The sequence below is a fragment of the Pseudophryne corroboree genome, chromosome 7, assembly GCF_028390025.1.
Source record: "Pseudophryne corroboree isolate aPseCor3 chromosome 7, aPseCor3.hap2, whole genome shotgun sequence".
NCBI classification, from domain to species: Eukaryota; Metazoa; Chordata; class Amphibia; order Anura; family Myobatrachidae; genus Pseudophryne; species Pseudophryne corroboree.
The window spans coordinates 121703535-121720910 of record NC_086450.1 but is presented as its reverse complement, the minus strand read 5'-3'; the positions used below and the strand labels follow the sequence as shown (position 1 = coordinate 121720910).

Genomic DNA, 17376 nt, shown 5'->3' with positions numbered 1-17376 from the left:
CATGGACTTCTGCACTTGTGGTCGCTTTTAGTCTAACTCAGAATCTGGACCTGAGTTTCATTGCAATGGTGCCTCTTCCACTACAAAAGATTTCCATGCATAACTCTGTGATGGCGTCGGCATACACTCGTATGAAAATATGTGAAAGCAGCAGGAGGCTTTTTGAGTGAATAGATGCCTCCCGCATGCTTGTGCGATCCACTGCTGCATCCAAGACGCAGCATCAGATCACTCTGCATGAAAATCATCCATCTGAGTGAACCTCAGGTTACCCAGGATGGCTGGGGTCAGGAAATCTGCATCCGAAGATGCAGACCTTGGCCTTGGCACTCCCAGAGAAGTATTCACTATAAAATCCTGACTGTCGGGATTCCGGCGGTAAATATACCGATGTTGGAATCCCAACAGTAGAACTCCCAACTTCAAGCACAGTGTGTCCGCTCGTCACGCTTTGGGCTCCGTAAGCTCGCCACATTATTATATTTCCCCTCGGGTGGTGGCGTAGACCACCACCCTAGAGGGAAACCTGGGCAGCTGTCGGGATTTCGATCGCCAGCAATTTCCCTGCTGTTGGGATTCCGGGGTCGGTATTTCGACTGCCGGGATCCCATCATTCAGAAAATTAACTGCATCCCCCAGAAAATGGGGGTGACATGGCCATGTTTTCAGGAATATTGCCCAGCTCCTCCCATCCCTGACTCCAATCAGGCTGTTGCTCGGGGGACACTGCGTGCGAGGACACAGGACCCGTTCGCACATGTGCCCCATCATCATGTTTACATGCATCTACAAATCTCTGAAGGGCTATGTTGAAACTTCTCTCATTTGGAGCCTCATTTAGAGCAGGCATTGCAGCCAATACCGGTGTGAACTTACAGGCACAAAATTAAATTGAATCTAAAGATACCAGTCAGTCAAAATTCAGAGTAACTACACGGCTGCATCAAGATTCTCTCTGAGCAGGTCTTGATACAGCCAAGGTAAAGATATGACAGTCATCATTATAAATGTGAATTTTTTTACTGCAGTATTAAAAGCAACATAATCAATTATATATATGATCATAACACTGTGTGGCTCCTCCCTAATAAAAGTAAAATACAGGGCCGTCAAGAGCTCTGAGGGCACAGGTACTCTGTGGGGGCATGGTCAAATCCTGGGGTGTGACAATGACCCCTCCTCCAAAAACTGAAGAAACTACTATGTGTGGCAGGCTCAGTACAAGGGGACTGCTCCATGGAACACTTCCGCTCGAGGGGACACTTACCACAGCAGGTTATACAGCTCCACATGGACTCATGCCCAGACATGACATGGCACTCTGGCACCATGTACGTTCTGCCCTCTCACTACCCAGTGCACCAATAGGAGGGCCAAGCCAATACTGCTCCCTCTCTCTCAGGACATGTCCACTCCTTGCAGCAGTGCTGCTCTGTGCCCACATTCCCCATGGCTCCTCACCCTCTCCCCAGCCATACCCAGACATCATCCTCCTCATCACCAGTGGCAGCCGCAAAACGCAGTCCAAAATTCAAGTAGTGGAGCCATAACAGCTACCTTCCCAGATGCTGCCAAACATCACCAGTTCACCCTGCTTGAATTGTGGACTGTGCTGTAGCACCGCCACTGCATATCACCGTCAAGATAGAGCACAGTGGGCTGAGCATAAAACCCAATCAACACAGGGGGTGGTTCCAAAGGTCACTTCTCCTCTCTGCCCGATGCCAGTGGTTGCATCTGTATACCAGCGGTAGTGAGCAGACCCAGGCCCACACCGGCCCTGCTAACCATCCCTGGCCCAAGTAATTATTATCCAAACCGTCCTTTAGACACCCATGGTAAGATGCAGCAGTGCAGAAACCGGAGCTGAATTTTTCTAAAGCAGGAATACAGTAAATGTGAGGTCAAACTATAACAGGTAGACCCACAGCATTGGGTTCTCCTCTCAGTGTGAAACCAGTCCAAAAAGGCTCGTAAAAATTGTCTAGCTCCCCTCCTTCAGAGCAAAGTATCCAGATACTAAACAGCACTGGCGCTCTTCCTGCCACCCTTTTGTGATTGGTGCCTGGATTGTATTGCATTGTCCAAAAATGATTTGATACTGTTGTGGAACTGCAAAGTCTTGCAAGCTTTGGTAGCCATTGCTTAACTACATGTACCAGTATGCCCATGACTGCTAGTGGGTCTAGAGCAGTGTTTCCCAACCTCAGTCCTCAAGGCACACCAACAGTCCTGGTTTTAGTGATTTCCAGGCTTGAACACAGGTGACTTAATTAGTACCTCAGTTATTTTGATTTAACCATCTGTGCTGCAGCCTGGATATCATTGAAACCTGCACTGTTGGTGTGCCTTGAGGACTGTGGTTGGGAATGCCTGGTCTAGAGTGTGCTGGAGTTTGTGGAACCACAACACCAGCATGCTTTGGCAGCCAGTTTCTACATTAGTACGTCGTTCCACTAAAATACCTAATCATAAAAACACAAAAAAAATGTAATAATTTAATTAAAATAAATACTAAAACACTGCATTTGCTTCTTGATTAGTCTTGTAAATAAGGAACATTGGGGTAGATTTATTAAAATGCACTTATGGTTCTTTATAAGCAGGGTCCCGCTTCACTCCATTATCGTGGTGAAGTGGGACCTCTTTTCTGCTGCAGTGACTTCTTCGGGCACAACGTACGTTCATAAGTAAAGTAGCTCATCGGTGCACATCTATCTAACAGATAGAGGCGCCGAAAAGGCTGCTGCAGGATACTGCTCCAGCTTACAATAGCGCATCAACGGCATCATACATCAGGGGAAGCGCTATCTGCGGCGTATAACGTGTGCAGATAGTGCATTACCCTATAAAGAATGATAATAAATGTACCCCATTCTTTCTTCAATCCTGAAGTAGTCGAGTTGAAATTAAAAAAAAAGTACAGTAAACCCTAAGAGAAGGACAGAAGTCCTGCAGAACTGTTAAGATTGAAAAACAATGCTTACTGTATGAGACTATAACGTCTAAGATCTATTTATTATTTGTTTTCTTAAAGGCTACGTTTAAAGGATGGACGCCTATTATGTATGCTGCTGTTGATTCAAGAGATGTGAGTATCTTCATTTTTACTATTTTAGTGGTTATATAAAACCTGCTAGTAAGCATAAACTAAATCAATTGGTAATATCAAAATTTACGTAATTCACGTTGCACGTCGCCACGCCCCCCATCCCCCACCTGGACCTCTCCTTCTAAAAACATCTGCAAGTATGTTGTATTCTGTAATATTATGGAAATGTCTATATTACTGCAATATGAGCTTGCTTGACAGCTCCAGGCCCTAGATAATTTGTTTGGTCTTCTTATTATTTACCAGTTATTTAGACATATTCCGCAGTGCTTTACAGATAATATTTGGCCATTCACATTAGTCCCTGCTCCAGTGAAGCTTTCAGTCTATACATGGGTATTTTAACAGAGGAGGGGGCCCGTGTGCACCTCCTCCGGCATTGTGCTGGAGTCTACTGCGCATGCGCAGGCCTCCGGAAACATGGCGTCCACCATGTTCCGGAGACCAGTTTGAGTACTGCGCATGCATTTTGGCTGAGATTTTCGCTGCAATTGCAGCACCCGACATTGGACTCCGGAATGGTAAGTATTAAAATATGAATGCAGTATGGACCACCCTGGACACAGTGGCCCATGTGTACCACACACATTGCACCCATTATAGAAACATGAGTCTATATTCCCTACCACATGTACACACTTGCACACTAAGGTTAAATTCTGATGGGAGCCAATTAAATTACCAGTTTTTTGTTATTTTTTGCATTGAGGGAGGAAAATAGAGTTCTCGGAGGAAAAGGGGAGAATATACAAACTACGCACAGTTAGGCCATTATGGGAACCAAACCCATGTCCTCAGTACTTTGAGGCAGTAATGCTAACCTTTACACTATCCATATTGCTCTCCTATACCTAGGGATTTATTTACTATGAGGCAGCTTGTAAACGTTATGTACGAAATGTACAAAATTTATAAGGGTAGCAAAACATTATAATCCGATGCTTAATAAATGAACCCCTTAGAGTTAACTTTATACTTTTCATGTTTGTTTAACTGGTACTTCGAATGCATTCAAAGGTAACTCCACTGAAAATGATAAAAGAACAAAATAATAGCAATACTAATATATATATATATATATATATATATATATATAAAACGCGAAAAGCCCTCACTGACTGACTGCCTGACTGACTCATTACTAATTCTCTTACTTCAGGATATGTTAGGAAGCTGAAATTTAACATAGATATTCTTCAGGTGGGAAATAGGAAAACTACGTAATTAGAAGTTTAGTAAACCTCCCCTAAGGGGATGAAATTGGGGTAGACATAATGACATCATTACTGATGCGTAACTTGCGTTGTGTGAACGATAACGCCCAAACAGACAATCGGATCAAAATTGCATTGTAGAATTTAATAAACTACACAAATGGTCCTGTCACTTTTTGCCGTATCTGCTACAGCTGCTCCTCGAGTAACGCCAAGAACCATGGATTAATATTTACTTACATTAAGGCGTCTCAAAGTTACATCTCTATAGATTTACCAAATTTTTAACACTCATTTATATTTACAGCCGTGAAAATCAGAACCTCCCGTGCAAAGAACGGGTAGAACAGCTAGTAAAATATAAATGGGCAGTTGGAAAACCCAGACTTAGCTGCCAAAGAGGAGTTCTCCAATCACTAGCTAGATAAGAAGTTATACAGATGTAGCCATGCTCATCGCTACTGCTGTGCAATAAGAGGCATCTTAGGCACACCATACTAATAGCGCAGGTTGGCGAAGTAAGGTGTGATAAGGTGCAAGAGGATCCACAGCATGCAATACACAGCTTCACCACTGGGTGGTGATTGCTCCACTAATGAAAACTACAGTACACTGCTGATTAGCAACTGAGCGATTATTTGTAGACTGTGCATGTGTCAGGGCTGCAACGTGCAAGGTATGCCGCTTGCACTGAGAAATCATTTGCAGAGTGACTGACAGGAAGAGGCCACTTGGGGGAGGTAATGGGGACTGTCTTCAAAAACGCATGCATGTCGTCAACATTTTTTGCGGTGTGTCTATACTGTACCTGTGACTGCAATCTCGTAAGCATAAAATATGGCACCAGCGTCGCAGCTCCCGCGTCAATTTTATGCGGCCATGGAGGCACTCAGGGATCATCTGCGTCATGGTTGTGATGGAGTATGTACTTGCTGAGAATGTTGCGAAGGCTTTGCACGGGTGACTCTGTTCACTTGTGGGCACCTGTTTCACTTGCGTTGCCTCACAGTTACGCCACTAAAAAGAATTGCAGCTGCGTCAGCATTGCGACCAGCAGCGGCACCTACCTATGTGGAGAAGGGGGGCTACTGCTGCCTGGTCCGCCGGATGAAGAAGAGAGCCCCTGCTGCAGCCCCTGCTGGACGGGTCTCGTCACCTGCATAATGAAGCTGACAGAAGCCAGGATCAGCGCATGCGCACAAGTAGCGGCTTGACTGCACTTGCGCAAAACCAAGGCTTCTATTGGCTGCATTAGAAGCCAGCCAGTGTGGACAAGGCAGGAAGCCATCTCTCTGGCTATCGCAGCCCTCTCTGGTAGTCAGAGTGCCTGTCGTATCTGTGACTGGCAGGTAGGACTTCCAATTACGAAGTCACTGCCAGTCACAGTAAAGCCATTGCAGTCTCACTGACTGCATCTGGCTTGATTGACAGTGAGCAGGATGGCGGATTTTACCTGGTGGGACTGCAGTCCTGCAGCCCATAGGTAAAAACCGCCATCTGAATCAGGCCCAATGTGCTTAATATTTGTAGGATAAATCTATTCCCCCACTAGCACGCTGCCGATTTTTGCTGTGCTGCGATCAGGTCTCTACTGCGCATGCGTATGCACCGCAATGCGTGTTGTGCGGGTACAATGCGGATCGTATCTGAGCGTTGGATTTAACGAAGTATCCATACGCACAGCCCATCGCAAGGAGATTGACAGGAAGAGGGGGTTTATGGGTGCCAACTGACCGTTTTCAGGGAGTGGTAGAAAAAACACAGGCGTGTCCTGGCGTTTGGAGGGCGGGTGTGTAACGTCAGTTCTGGCACCAAAAAGACTGAAGTGATCGCAAGGGCTGAGTAAGTTCAGACCTACTCTGAAACTGCACAAAATGTTTTTGTAGGGCTCGGCTGCACAAGCGTTCGCACACTTGCAAAGCGAAAATACACTCCCCCGTAGGCGGCGACTATGCGTTTGCACGGCTGCTAAAAACAGCTAGCGAGCGATCAACTCGGAATGAGGGCCAATGTACTGTATGCTGCCAACAGAAGTGGCTGTAACAGTTAAGGTTGTAATAATATAGCTAGCGGACAGGATTCACTGTGTTTTAAACTTTACTTCTATTCCTGTTTCATTCACCACAGTTGATAACTATTTTCATACTAGGTGATTCATCGTGCCCTACGGGCGCTCTTCACACTGTCGTAAGGGGCTATGCCCCCTTAACCCTTGCACACCCTTGTGGCGTGCAATATTTTTATTATATGGAGTGTTACCTCCAATCATAATTGTGTGAGAGGTTAAATATTGCACGGACAAAGGGCGTGCAATGGTTAAGGGGTCGAAGCCCCTTGCAATGGCGTTAACAGCACACGCAGGGCCTGATGAATCACCTAGTAGGTGCTTTGGTTGGTGGAGTGGCGGGTGCAAGGAAGACGCGGATCGGATCCAGGGGTGGAGGGGCTGGTGGGGGAGGGGCTGGTGCGGTGGTGCCGCGGGTGGGGGAGGGCGCGTGTGTGCCGTGGGTGGGGGTCCGGAGCCACCGCGGTTGGGGGAGGAGCAGTTGCGAGGGTGCCCCGGTGGGGGAGGGTCGGATGCGGAGGTGCAATGGGAGAGGCGGGTGCGGGGTTGCTGCGGGTGGGGGAGGGGGTCCGGAGCTACCGCGAGTGCTGGAGGGGGTGTGTGGGGGTGCTGCGGATGGGGCCCAGAGGTACTGTGAGTGAGGGAGGGCCGGGTAATGCTTATCCTGCTTCTCCTGTCAGCAGCTAAGCTGCTGTCCTCCCTTTGGCAGTGGCTCTCCCGGAGACTCGCACAGCAGCCAGTCACAATTGTTAGCGCCGGTGTCCCAACACGCCACATTACAGGGAAGAAGATGCACTCAATAAACAACAGCTCCCAGCAGCCCTTAGCGTCGGAATGTTTCGGCGCTAAGGGCTGCTGGGAGCCGTAGTTTATTTAGTGCGTCTACTTCCCTGTAATGCGGCGCGTTGGGACACTAGTGCTAACAATAGTGACTGGCTGGCAGAACTGAGTGACTGGCTGAATCAATGTAAAAGGTGAGAGTGCTGTGCAGTGTCAATGTCAGTGACACTGCACACAGGCCCAGCGCTAGCCGGTCAGCAAAAGGATGCAGTGCAGGGAGACACCAGTAAGGAGAGGCTTTCTCCCTGCTCTGCATCCCTGTGCTGAGCTGCTGCTGCTATCCCTGCTGCCGGCTGCTGTCACACATGCAGCGGCGCCGGCAGCACAAAATCTCCTCTCCCCCTCTGCGCCGGCAGCACAAAGCCTCCTCTCTCCCTCCCCCCCGTGTGACATTCAGTGGCCGGGCGGGAGCCAAATGAGGTGGAGCTAGATGGTAATAAGGGGCGGAGCTAGATGGGACCATGCTGCAGCAGGAGGATGAGCTGCTACAGCTTCGGCCAGCCAGACTTCATTAGGTAAGTGTCTGGAAAGAGAGTGAGTGTGTGTGTGTATATATACAGTGTCTGTGTATACTGTACATATGTGTGACTGTGTATGTGTGGAATGTATGTACAGTATGTATGTGTGTGTATTTGTATGTATGTATATATACACTGCTCAAAAAAATAAAGGGAACACTTAAACAACACACCCTAGATCTGAATGAATGAAATATTCTTATTAAATACTTTGTTTTTTACATAGTTGAATGTGCTGACAACAAAATCACACAAAAATTATCAATGGAAATCAAATTTATTAACCCATGGAGGTCTGGATTTGGAGCCACACTCAAAATTAAAGTGGAAAAACACACTACGGGCTGATCCAACTTTGATGTAATGTCCTTAAAACAAGTCAAAATAAGGCTCAGTAGTGTGTGTGGCCTCCACGTGCCTGTATGACCTACCTACAACGCCTGGGCATGCTCCTGATGAGGTGGCGGATGGTCTCCTGAGGGATCTCCTCCCAGACCTGGACTAAAGCATCCGCCAACTCCTGGACAGTCTGTGGTGCATGATGTCCCAGATATGCTCAATTGGATTCAGGTCTGGGGAACGGGCGGGCCAGTCCATAGCATCAATGCCTTCGTCTTGCAGGAACTGCTGACACACTCCAGCCACATGAGGTCTAGCATTGTCTTGCATTAGGAGGAACCCAGGGCCAACCGCACCAGCATATGGTCTCACAAGGGGTCTGAGGATCTCATCTCGGTACCTAATGGCAGTCAGGCTACCTCTGGCGAGCACATGGAGGGCTGTGCGGCCCCCCAAAGAAATGCCACCCCACACCATTACTGACCCACTGCCAAACCGGTCATGCTGGAAGATGTTGCAGGCAGCAGAACGTTCTCCTTGGTGTCTCCAGACTCTGTCACGTCTGTCACATGTGCTCAGTGAAAACCTGCTTTCATCTGTGAAGAGCCCGGGGCGCCAGTGGCGAATTTGCCAATCTTGGTGTTCTCTGGCAAATGCCAAACGTCCTGCATGGTGTTGGGCTGTAAGCACAACCCCACCTGTGGACGTCGGGCCCTCATACCACCCGCATGGAGTCTGTTTCTGATTGTTTGAGTAGACACATGCACATTTGTGGCTTGCTGGAGGTCATTTTGCAGGGCTCTGGCAGTGCTCCTCCTGTTCCTCCTTGCACAAAGGCGGATGTAGTGGTCCTGCAGCTTGGTTGTTGCCCTCCTACGGCCTCCTCCACGTTTCCTGATGTACTGGCCTATCTCCTGGTAGCGCCTCCATGCTCTGGACACTACGCTGACAGACACAGCAAACCTTCTTGCCACAGCTCGCATTGATGTGCCATCCTGGACGAGCTGCACTACCTGAGCCACTTGTGTGGGTTGTAGACTCTGTCTCATGCTACCACTAGAGTGAAAGCACCGCCAGCTTTCAAAAGTGACCAAAACATCAGCCAGAAAGCATAGAAGCTGAGAAGTGGTCTGTGGTCACCACCTGCAGAACAACTCCTTTATTGGGGGTGTCTTGCTAATTGCCTATAATTTCCACCTGTTGTCTATTCCATTTGCACAACAGCATGTGAAATTGATTGTCAATCAGTGTTGCTTCCTAAGTGGACAGTTTGATTTCACAGAAGTGTGATTGACTTGGAGTTACATTGTGTTGTTTGAGTGTTCCCTTTATTTTTTTGTGCAGTGTATATGTATATGTATATATATATATATATATATGTGTGTAAGCGTCACTGGTACAGGAGGCGTTACGTGTGTAAGCGGAACTGGTACAGGTGGCGTTACGTGTGTAAGCGGCACTGCCACAGGGGGTGTTACGTGTGTAAGCGGCACTGGTACAGGGTGGGGGCGGTACGTGTGAAAGCGGCACTGGCAGAGGGGGCGTTACGTGTGTAAGCGTCACTGGTACATGGGGCGTTACGTGTGTAAGCGGCACTGCTACAGGGTCGTTACGTGTGTAAGTGGCACTGGTACAAGGGCGTTACTTGTGTAAACGTCACTGGTACAGGGGGCGTTACGTGTCTAAGCGGCACTGGTACAGGGGCCGTTACGTGTGTAAGCGGCACAGATACAGGGGCGTTACGTGTCTAAGCGGAACTGGTACAGAGGGCGTTACGTGTCTAAGCGGCACTGGTACAGAGGGTGTTACGTGTGTAAGCGTCACTGCTACAGGGGGCATTACGTGTGTTAGCGTCACTGGTATAGGGGGCGTTACATGTGTAAGCACCACTGCTACAGGGGGCATTACGTGTGTTAGCGCCACTGGTACAGGTGTGCATTACGTGTGTAAGTGTCACTGCTACAGGGGGGCGTTACATGTGTAAGCATCACTGGTTCAGGGGGCGTTACATGTGTAAGCGTCTCTGGTACAGGGGGCGCTACATGTGTAAGTGTCTCTACTACAGGGGGTATTATGTGCGCTGTGCCTTTGTAAAGTATGCGAGGGTGCAAATTTATAGTTTGCAGGGTGGCTCGAAACACCCTAGCACTGGCCCTGACTGCACACCCACTGCACTGCACAGCACTGTCACCTTTTACATAGATTCAGCGTCCAGACATTACCCTCCGCGATATCACCCACTCTATCTGTTACATTAGCCATCTCGGGGCTTCCAGGCCGGCAGCCCAGTTGCTGTGTTGCGGAGTCAGAGCCTCTGGAGATCTGGGCGCGGCTGTGGCTGGGAGGCAATTCTGTGACATCACACGCAGAGAAGGCGGGGCTCAGAGAGTATGCGGCGCAGGGAGGTCTATGAAAGCCTTCCGCTGCGCCGCTTAATTTATACACATCTATGCCGGTGGCCGCAGCAGCTTTTGTTCCACCTGCGCTGCGGCTAGGGAGTGGGGATTGTTGATGCCGGAGGGGGCAGGCGGGCTGGCAGCAGGACATAACATGCTGCAGCAAAAGGATGTTTTTTTCCCTATCTACAGTGCAGAGACTTGCTGCAGATGCAGTGGCATACCCTCCAGGTGTACCTTTTTGGTAGGTACAGTCCCTTTTTTTATGGTCTGTCTCGATTTTTGACTCTCCAAGTTTCCATTGAAAGTATAGGAAAAGGGGTGTGGCCACGCTGCTGTACCTGTGGCCACGCCCTCTTCGAATTTGTATCAATTTTTACTGTATGTGTAAATTGTTGGAGGGTATGTTGCTGCAGATGCAGTGGGACAGTTTTGGGGTGTGGAGCTGGAGCTGCAGCTCCATCAGTCCCATTGCTAATCCTGCTCTGTGAAAACACAGCAGGTAAAGGGCAGAGCCTCCCATTGGATGTAATCTCTGTGGGAGGGTATTTCTCACCCAATCAGCTGTGGACTGGGTGTGATAGACCCGCCATTAACCCAATGAGAGCTCCTAGCCTTAGAGGCCCAGGCACAGAGTCACAGATCTGAGCAATTATATAGGAGATTACACCCACTGTCGTTATCTCACGATGTACTCCTACAGTATATCAGGAGTTTTTTTCAACTTTTTTATTAATAAATGTCTCTTTATGTTCTGCTCATATTTTTCACAAGTTTTGAAATTCCTTTAAGGTAAATCAAAGTATAAAAAGTTTAATATATGGCATTGATTGGAAGCTTATTAAATCCGAATAGCGCACAGAAGAAATAGTTGAATAACTGGACCAGGGTGGTTTTTCACTGACTAAATATACTCTTGGGGTTGCCTGCGGTTAGAATACCAACACCGGCAATCCGACTGACAAAATCCTGACAGGAGCATGTACCTAAACTCACCCTAACCCTCCTCTCCCGCAACCTAACACCCCTCCCCCTCCCACAGCCTAAACCTAACACTCCCTAGCATGCTTTTCTTTGGGATTCCAGTTGTTAGGATTCCGGTGTCGGCAGTCTAACACAGGTGTCAGGATTCCGGCACCTGTCTTCTGACCGCCAGCATTCCATCTGTCAGAATGCCAACTACATCCCGCATTGGTATATTACTTCTAAACTTCTTTATCACCCATATACGTTTATCACAGCTTTCAAGACTGACACAGTTTATATGCTTCTTGGGTAGCCGGTACAAGCGTTTAGCGCTGTACAGTAATGTGTGCATTGTCATGGCGTATCCCTCATCAGACTCATGATATTAATTGTGCTATTTTTTACATAGACAGATGACCAACCCAAATATGAGGAGAACCGCTACATGTATATATACTTTGTAATCTTTATAATATTTGGGTCCTTCTTTACCCTCAACCTCTTCATTGGTGTTATTATAGACAACTTCAATCAGCAAAAAAAGAAGATAAGTATTATACACATTAGTTCTTGATTAAGAATGTTTCAGGTTATCTCAGATACAGTATGCTGTGAAATTCATGTGTCAATTATTTGCTCTATTAAACCTCTATCTTATATTATTTATCTGGTCCTGCTTTTTTGCGCTTCTATTTAGAGTTTTTATCTTTTTTTTTTTACATTATCTTCTCTCTCATCTACCAATATATTTAAAAACAGGCTTCACCCAAAACCTAAGCTCTAGTATTTGGTGGAGTTCAGTAGGCATTGCTAACCTTAAGTCCTGATTTCCCCTTAAATCTGATGTGCTGTTTTACTAATCTGTTGGGTCCCCAAAGCCTCCACTAGGAAGAGTTCTCTCCACAGGTTAGTACTGTTTGATCAAATAATAATCTGCTTGTTTAAGGAAGAGCCGTATCATAGAGAACAGTCATGTTCAAGACTCTTGGAGACTTCAGGTAACCCAAAAGATCTGGAAAAAAAGTAAGAATTATGATTGAAGGTAAAGATACAGAAGTGCTTTCTCCTTGATACTAGAGGTTAAGCTTTGGGTTGAGTCCCTTAGTATTTTGTGCCTAAAGTAGGCTGACCATAATATCCCTTTAAACTGGGACACTCATAAATTACACAGGTTCTGGGGCTGATTAAAAAAAAAACAGGTGACATACAGACTTGAAGTCAGCCAGCCACAGAACCTGTGTAATTTATGAGTGTCCCAGTTTAAAGGCATATTATGGTCAGCTTACCTAAAGTCCCCCGTTTTCTGCCATTATTTGTACACTCCAATCATGGTCCTCCATGCAGGGCATAGGTGCCGATTTATGTTTTTGCTGGTGGGTGCTCGGCGGGAGCAGGAAAGAACGGGCGGCCACGGCAGTGACTAATGCCCATTACACATTATGCAACACACAGTAATGCCCATCACACATTATGCAACACACAGTAATGCCCATTACACATTATGCAACACACAGTAATGCCTTTTACACATTATGCCACACATCATAATGCCCATTACGCAATATGCCACACACTGTAACGTCAATTACATATTATGCCACACACAGTTATGGCCCTGACACCATTTTATGCCCCACACACAATAATGCCCCTTACAAATGATGCCACACAGTAAGGCTTCTAATTACTTTTAAATTACCTGCCTGTTGTCAGGGGTTTCATACTCTGGGTTCCATGCTCGCTACGGGCTTCTGCGCGTTGTCAGGGGTATCCAGCACGTTGCCAGGGGTCTCATGTGCGTTGCCTGGGGCTTAATGCGTGTTTACAGGGGTCTCCTGCACATTGCCAGCAAAGTATTGGAGGGTGGGTGCGGATGAGCATCACTAAGTATACTGTGCTGCTAGTATGCTGCTAGCCCAGGGGTACACGCAGGATTTTCCTGGGGGGTTTCCTTACATGATTGTTAGGAGTAAATTCAGGTTTTGTAGGGGAGGGGTGGTGGGTGAGTTTCATACTTGTTACATAGAACACATACATGTACACAGTACACACACATTGAACACATACAAACACACACAAAGACAAAACTTGTAACACACAAACACCTACATATACACACACATAGAACACAAACACACATACAAAGTAAACACACACACAAAGACACACATATAACACATACACACAAACACATAAAACACACACACACATAGAGCACATACATACACACATACATACAAACAAACAAACAAACACATACAGTATAACCACACTTACATATGTGATGCCCTGACGGTATGCCCCATGCTGGTGCTCTAGCCAGGTGAGGTGTGCTACTGCTAGGCTTGCAGGAGCTTACATACCACCTCCCTCCCTGTGTGCGCTAAGCGCCCGCAGCCCCCGCAGTGGATTGAGATGTGCTGGGGGCTACGGAAGGGCTACCGTACATTGCAGTGTAAAAAAAAAAGCGTAAAATGCCCGCTGCCGGGGAGACAAGCGCTATAGGTCAAATGTGATCTCTAGTGTGTCTTCTCCTTGGCAGCGGCCATTTTTGGTGGGTCTTTTTTTACAGTGCAATGTACGGAAGCCCTTCCGCAGCCCCCAGTGTGTCTCAATGCACTGTGGGGGCTGCGGGGTCTAGCTTTACTGGGTGGCTGGTTCCGTGGGTGCTCCTCAATATCCGTGGGTGCTCGGGCCCGGGATCACCCACGGAATCGGCGCCTATGATGCAGGGTACTACTATTTAACTTTAACTATTGATGCTGAGACTCTGTATCTGTTATTTAATGACACTTTAAAAATATTACATTAAACTATGTGTAATAGTTGCAAGATAAACCCACTATTTCGTTTGTAAATATAAAATGTAAAGTTTACTTTGATGTGTTGATTTTTTTCCCCAGTTGCTCATCAATAGGGTGAATGAATTAGGCCATCAACCTGACGATGCTGAAGTTAGCTTCTTATTCGGCCATCTTCTTATTCACTTCTTATTCAAGCTCTAGCTTCTTATTCACTTCTTATTCGAACGCCAGCTTATTCAGATCATTCAATTTTGCAAGGGTTAATGAGTCTTGGGTAACAAATTTGACACCTGAAATCAACAGAGTAGGTTCCCTTACATATGACCCACTTGTATTTTGCCTGGCCCAGGGCATGAAATACACTGGCAAAGTAAACCATATTTTGCCATTTTGAATAAGTAGCTGTAGTTTTGCAAGGGTTAACCAGTCTTGGGCCACAAATTTGACACCTGAAATCAACAGAGGGTGGTCACTTGCATGTGACCCACTTGTATTTTGCTTGGCCCAACGCTGGTTTGGGCATGAAATACACTGGCAAAGTGGGCACAAACACCATTTATAAATTGCCATTTTGAATAAGTTGCTGCAGTTTTGCAAGGTTTAACTAGTCTTGGGCCACAAATTTGACACCTGAAATCAACACAGGTTGGTCACTTACATATGACCCACTTGTATTTTGCCTGGCCCAATGCTGGTTTGGGCATGAAATACACTGGCAAAGGGGGCACACATACCATAATTTACCATTTTGAATAAATAGCTGTAGTTTTGCAAGGGTTAACCAGTCTTGGGCCACAAATTTGACACCTGAAATCAACAGAGGGTGGTCACTTGCATATGACCCACTTGTATTTTGCTTGGCCCAAAGCTGTTTTGGACATGAAATACACTGGCAAAGTGGGCACAAACACCATATTTTACCATTTTGAATAAATAGCTGTAGTTTTGCAAGGGTTAACCAGTCTTGGGCCACAAATTTGAGACCTGAAATCAACAATGCGTGGTAACTTACATGTGACCCACTTGTACTTTGCTTGGCCCAACGCTGTTTTGGGCATGAAATACACTGGCAAAGAGGGCACACACACACCATTTTGTAAATTGCCATTTTGAATAAGTAGCTGTAGTTTTGCAAAGGTTAACTAGTCTTGGGCCACAAATTTGACCCCCGAAAACAACAGAGGGTGGTCACTTACATATGACCCACTTGTATTTTGCCTGGCCCAATGCTGTTTTGGGCATGAAATACACTGGCAAAGTGGACACAAACACCATAATTTACCATTTTGAATAAATAGCTGTAGTTTTGCAAGGGTTAACAAGTCTTGGGCCACAAATTTGACACCTGAAATCAACAGAGGGTGGTCACTTACATATGACCCACTTGTATTTTGCCTGGCCCAATGCTGTTTTGGGCATGAAATACACTGGCAAAGTGGACACAAACACCATAATTTACCATTTTGAATAAATAGCTGTAGTTTTGCAAGGGTTAACTAGTCTTGGGCCACAAATATGACACCTGAAATCAACAAAGCGTGGTCACTTACATATGACCCACTTGTACTTTGCTTGGCCCAACACTGTTTTGGGCATGAAATACACTGGCAAAGTGGGCACAAACACCATATTTTGTTCCTAGTTCCGAAACCGAATGGATCCTCCCGGCCCATTCTAAACCTCAAGTCTTTGAACAATTTTGTGAAGGTTTCCAAGTTCCTGATGGAAACCCTTTACTCTATTGTTCTGGATTTGGAGCCCATGGACTATATGGTATCTATGGACACACAGGAAACTTACCTACATATACCTATTGCCATATCGCATCAACAAAACCTGCGGTTTGCTATTGGCAACCTACATTATCAATTCCAGGCCTTACCTTTTTGCTTGACCACGGCTCCGCAAATCTTCAACAAGGTCATGGCGGTTGTGACTGCCCTACTCCGCCGTTAGGATATCAGGATCCCACCAGGTCTGGACGATTTGTTTATCCTGGGAAACTCCCCAGAGGTTCTCCTCCGTCATCTGGAACTGACGGTCCAATTTCTGCAAGCCCACGGGTGGCTCATCAACTGGAAGAAATCCTCCCTGGTCCCTGCTCAGAGCATGGTGCACCTGGGGGCATTGTTGGACACACTCAACCAACGGTTGTTCTTGTCTCAGGAGAAGGTCCTGAAGCGTCAGGACAGTATACAATACTTCCTTTCTCGCCCACGAGTGTCGATACACTCGGCGATGCAAGTACTAGGCCTCATGATATCGGCTTTGGACATGGTGGAGTATGCTCAGTTTTATTCTCGCCCTATGCAGAAGCTAATCCTTGCCAAGTGGGACGGCCTGCCTCACCGGATCAGATCTCACATGATATCCTTGACTCCAGAGGTTCGTCTGTCACTGACCTGGGGTGCAGTGTTGGAACTACATTCTCTTCAGGGTCGGTGGACCAGGGAGGAATCTCTCCTCCCGATAAATATTCTGCAGTTGCGGGCAGTGTTCAATCCTCTGAAACTTGCCCTGACTCTGGTACAGAACAGGCCTTTTCAAGTACAATTGGACAATGCTACCACGGTGGCGTACATAAACCATCAAGGTGGCACTCGAAGCCGCATGGCAATGTTGGAAGTGTCAAATATCCTTCACTGGGCGGAACGCCATCTGCCAGCCATATCGGCAGTGTTCATTCTGGGGGTCCTCAACTCGAAAGCGGACTTCCTCAGTCGTCAAGACATACACGCCAGAGAGTGGAGCCTTCATCCTGAAGTATTTCAACTCCTAGTAGACAAGTGGGGTCTACCAGATGTAGACCTGATTGCGTCTCGACACAATGACAAGGTTACGGTCTTCGGAGCAAGAATAAGGGATCCTCAAGCAGCGTTCGTGGACACACACTGGCAATTCCATGGAACTTTCGGCTGCCGTACGTGTTCCCTCCGGTGTCACTCCTGCCCAGGGTAATTAGGAAGTTCAAGCAAGAAGGAGGAATCCTACTTCTACTCGCTCCAGCATGTCCCAGAGTACATTGCTTCTCAGACCTACAGGGTCTCTCGATAGAGCGTCCTCTTCTACTTCCACAATGCCCAGACCTCCTAGTTCAGGGCCCCTGTGTCTACCAGGATTTG

The 17376-nt window shown here is 46.9% G+C and overlaps 1 protein-coding gene across 6 annotated transcripts in view; it reads left to right on the top strand.

Moving 5' to 3' along the window:
- LOC134944763 (sodium channel protein type 2 subunit alpha-like) overlaps nucleotides 1-17376 on the top strand; it is a 329999-nt gene that overhangs the window by 283674 nt on the left and 28949 nt on the right. For all 6 annotated transcript variants that reach the window (XM_063933609.1, XM_063933606.1, XM_063933605.1 and 3 more), the window contains 2 exons: nucleotides 3038-3091; nucleotides 11860-11997. In XM_063933609.1, the coding sequence (XP_063789679.1) occupies nucleotides 3038-3091; nucleotides 11860-11997 (192 nt within the window). The remainder of the gene's footprint in view (nucleotides 1-3037; nucleotides 3092-11859; nucleotides 11998-17376) is intronic.